A 3,233-nucleotide genomic window follows, 5' to 3' on the forward strand; every position below is an offset into this window, starting at 1 on the left:
AATAATAGTAACTCACAGACCATCTGCCCTTTATCTACTCTCGCCTTACAGCCCCACCTGCTTGCCAATCTCGCGTAACGACTCAGTTTCTCCGTTATCACGTTATTGAGCTTCGCCAGGTCTTCAGTCTTGAATGCGTGCACTTGCTTGTACCAAGCGTGCACGTATAGGCTGCAGTCGTCGTATAGCTTGCGTGCGACTTCCGAGAAATACGTTTCCACATTACGACGACCTGCCTCAGAGAGAGTAGGTAGCGCAGGTCCGCCGTTGCAGGCACGATATGGTCCGCCAAGAACCTGATAAGTGATACCTCATCGACTGTTGCACACAGACGAGAACGGGTAGACATAACACTACCGGTCCGGTTGGGTTTTTGGGAGAAGATATATATATATCACCTAACACTCCACCAATACGTATAATGAGTGTCCGAGGGAGCCAGGGAGAGTTTGACAGCGAGAGGAGGCAAGTGACGGTAGGTCAGCGGGTTTGAGTCTACATGCCCGGTCCCGAACCACAAGCTATTCAGCTCACCAGTTGCCCTGGTCCCCCGTTTTGTCTCAGGCTGAAATGTTTTTTTAATGTTTAAAGTTGAGCGGTGATGAGGAGTTTACGGTCAATCCAGTTTGGTGGTGTCAAGGGGGGCTCGGTGTTGGCTGTGGTCGTGGGTCGACCCATCGATGGGAGGGTATCCGACGACGGGAAGGAAGGGGGACTTCTCGAAGTTTCATCCGCGTCCGAGTCCGAGAGGTGGGATGAAGGAGAGAAGTTGCGGATGGTGATCGTCGAGGATCTGAGCCTTCCGGAGGATCTCTCAAACGGTTGTCTCACCTCCTCAGACGATAACGATCAAGCAAAGAAGCTCCCGATGTTGATAATCGAGGACGCGAGGTCCCACACTGACACTGAGGGGGAGCAACTGGCGCGGCCAACTGCCAGGTTTTGGCGAAGGCCCTGGTTCGGTGCGGGCGTGGGAGGTGCCGCAGGCACTGCATTGGTGACATACTTGATCTTATTGCTCCGAGCTGGAGACCGCCCCGGTGACGATGTGGTGCCGGCCCCCTCCTCTGTGTCTGAGGTCACCACGTATCACTCTACCCCAGCCACACACAGCTCATCCCTGTCGCCCGATTTTGTGCCGGACCTCAGCGAGATCGGCAAAATTTCTGAGACGGAGCTGGCTCTGTTGAAGGCACCGACGGACGTGTGCAGGCGGACATACAGCGACGTTGTGCAAGCGAAGAATGACTTGCCGATGGTAGAAGCGACGAGCATTGCCTGGCAGAAGTTGGACTGGAACGACTGTGCTTCATATGGCGGCAGGATAGTGTGCACGCGTGACCAGAACACGGACGACGGGAACCTTGGGTGTCATTACTTTGGCACTCCGTGGAAATTCGATCTTCCTACTGTCTGGGAGGGTGTCGTTCGCCACGTGAAGCCTACTGAGTGCTCGTACCAGTGTAACGACAAAGACGAGCACGACAAACTACTGACTGTGCGCCGAGCGCTGGAGATTGCGGGTTCGATTCCCGGCGTTGACTTGGACGGTGTCAGCGAACAGGACCTGTATACACTCGGAAGGGAGGTTGGTCTGTTCCTGAATTACTACGCACGTCGACCTGGGAGCCCATTCCAGGATTTATCCCCGCCCAAGTTGACACCCTGGTTTGACCCCTGCAGTGAATCGGCCGAGACACTTTATGAGAGTTGGGCCCGAACTCCGTCGGAGGACGTCGAGCGCATGCAGTTTGAGAAAGTCACTGGGTTCTGGACAGACAAGTACTTGCCGCCGTACTATAGCGCTGCAGTTCGTACAGAAGGCTATGACGTAAAACACCACAACATCTATTGCTATCTCTTAACGGAGGAAGACAAACAGACAGTTCTAGACGCCTGGAACAAGATCGCCCCTGCCTATCGCCGTCCGGCTTCGTAGCCGTCATCGACCATGCCGCGGGGTGCTTGTGGAGGGCGAACCCGACTAAGCGGTCAGAGTGTCGCTTCCGGTTGGCTAATGATTGATTCATTACCGTCCTCTTGGACCACTCGAATGTTGCAGCCGACTTCCTTGATCATCCCCGGAGTCAATTGGAGGGGGCAATTAGTTACCGTACAAGGCCGCCTTTACCACGTCTGTCGTCTTACGTGGCTCTGTAGGACTATCTATCTATCCAGCGAACCATCCATCCCGTTTTTGATGGAAACCCTGTAGGTCTCTTTATCCCGACTCAGAGCCAGCAGGCGGAACGTTTCAGAGGGCGCCGATACTGTCACGGACTCTCCCTCCCTCCCTCACCAGGATTAAAATTGCGCCCAGAGCAATTGCTGTGACCCGTCGTGTATGAGGGAGGCACGGCAATGAGTTGGGTGTCTGAGAGGAGGAGGCAGACCGGTCTCGCGTCCCCTCGTCTGGCGTGCCTCCCAATTCCTGGAAGTGCCCCGCCTTGGCATAGTTAATGCCACTCACTGCCTTGGCTATGATTCCCTTGACCTCGTCGAAAGCTTCCTGGGAGTCCGAGTCCCACGTCCATTTCCGCGTAGGTGAGCTCTTCGCAAATAGTGGTTTTGCCACCAGGCTCAGTCCTGGCAGGTGCGGACCTAAAAACTGTACCGCGCCCAGGAAGGTGCGTAGCTCCTTTTGAGAGGCCGGGGCTCGGACAGCGAGGAGATCCCTGATCCGGTCAGGGTCAGGGTACCTTTTCCGATTATGCATCCCAGGAATCGAACTTCGGGCTTGAACAATTCCACCTTTCCCCAGCTTAACGCGAAACGGTGTTTCACTAATCGGCGCAGCACGGTCAGCAGCAACTCCTCATGTCGGATGAAATCCCGAGTTCCTACCACGATATCGTCGATGTAGATGCGCACCTCCGTTCCCGCCAGCACGTCTGCAAATAGGGTATTCATGATCCGCTGGAACTCTGTAGGGGAACATTTGTGCCCCTGTGGGAGTACCGTCCACTGAAAATGGTGTGCTGGACCTACGGTGAACCCAGTACACTTCTGGCTTTCCTGGGTGATTGGCAGGTGCCAGAAGGCATACTTCAGGTCGATCTTGGAGAAGAGACGTGCCTCGCTGAAAACCTGAAGGATGTCGGACATTGAAGGGAGGGGAGTGTAAGAGTTGGTAGTTGGCGCGACGGTAGTCAATGACTAACCGCCGCTTGCCGTCTCGTTTGGGCACGAGCAACGCCGGAGCCGCCCATGCCCCTGGCTCTGCAGGCATGACC

General features: G+C 55.2%; 2 protein-coding genes across 2 annotated transcripts; one reads left to right on the forward strand and one right to left on the reverse strand.

Annotated features, from left to right (window-relative positions):
* Nucleotides 1-601: 601 nt before the first annotated feature.
* Nucleotides 602-1,939, forward strand: GNI_107820 (putative transmembrane protein; the record flags this gene model as incomplete). Its single annotated transcript, XM_011133127.1, has 1 exon — nucleotides 602-1,939. One exon carries the CDS (start codon nucleotides 602-604, stop codon nucleotides 1,937-1,939), a length of 1,338 nt encoding a protein of 445 aa, XP_011131429.1.
* Nucleotides 1,940-2,456: 517 nt separating this feature from the next.
* On the reverse strand, nucleotides 2,457-2,910 carry GNI_107830 (RNA-directed DNA polymerase; the record flags this gene model as incomplete). The annotated part of the gene is made up of 2 exons (XM_011133128.1): nucleotides 2,457-2,608; nucleotides 2,700-2,910. 2 exons carry the CDS (start codon nucleotides 2,908-2,910, stop codon nucleotides 2,457-2,459), a joined length of 363 nt encoding a protein of 120 aa, XP_011131430.1.
* Between the last annotated feature and the right edge of the window lie 323 nt (nucleotides 2,911-3,233).

This window comes from Gregarina niphandrodes (assembly GCF_000223845.1).
Source record: "Gregarina niphandrodes unplaced genomic scaffold scaffold00024, whole genome shotgun sequence".
Taxonomy (NCBI): Eukaryota; Apicomplexa; class Conoidasida; order Eugregarinorida; family Gregarinidae; genus Gregarina; species Gregarina niphandrodes.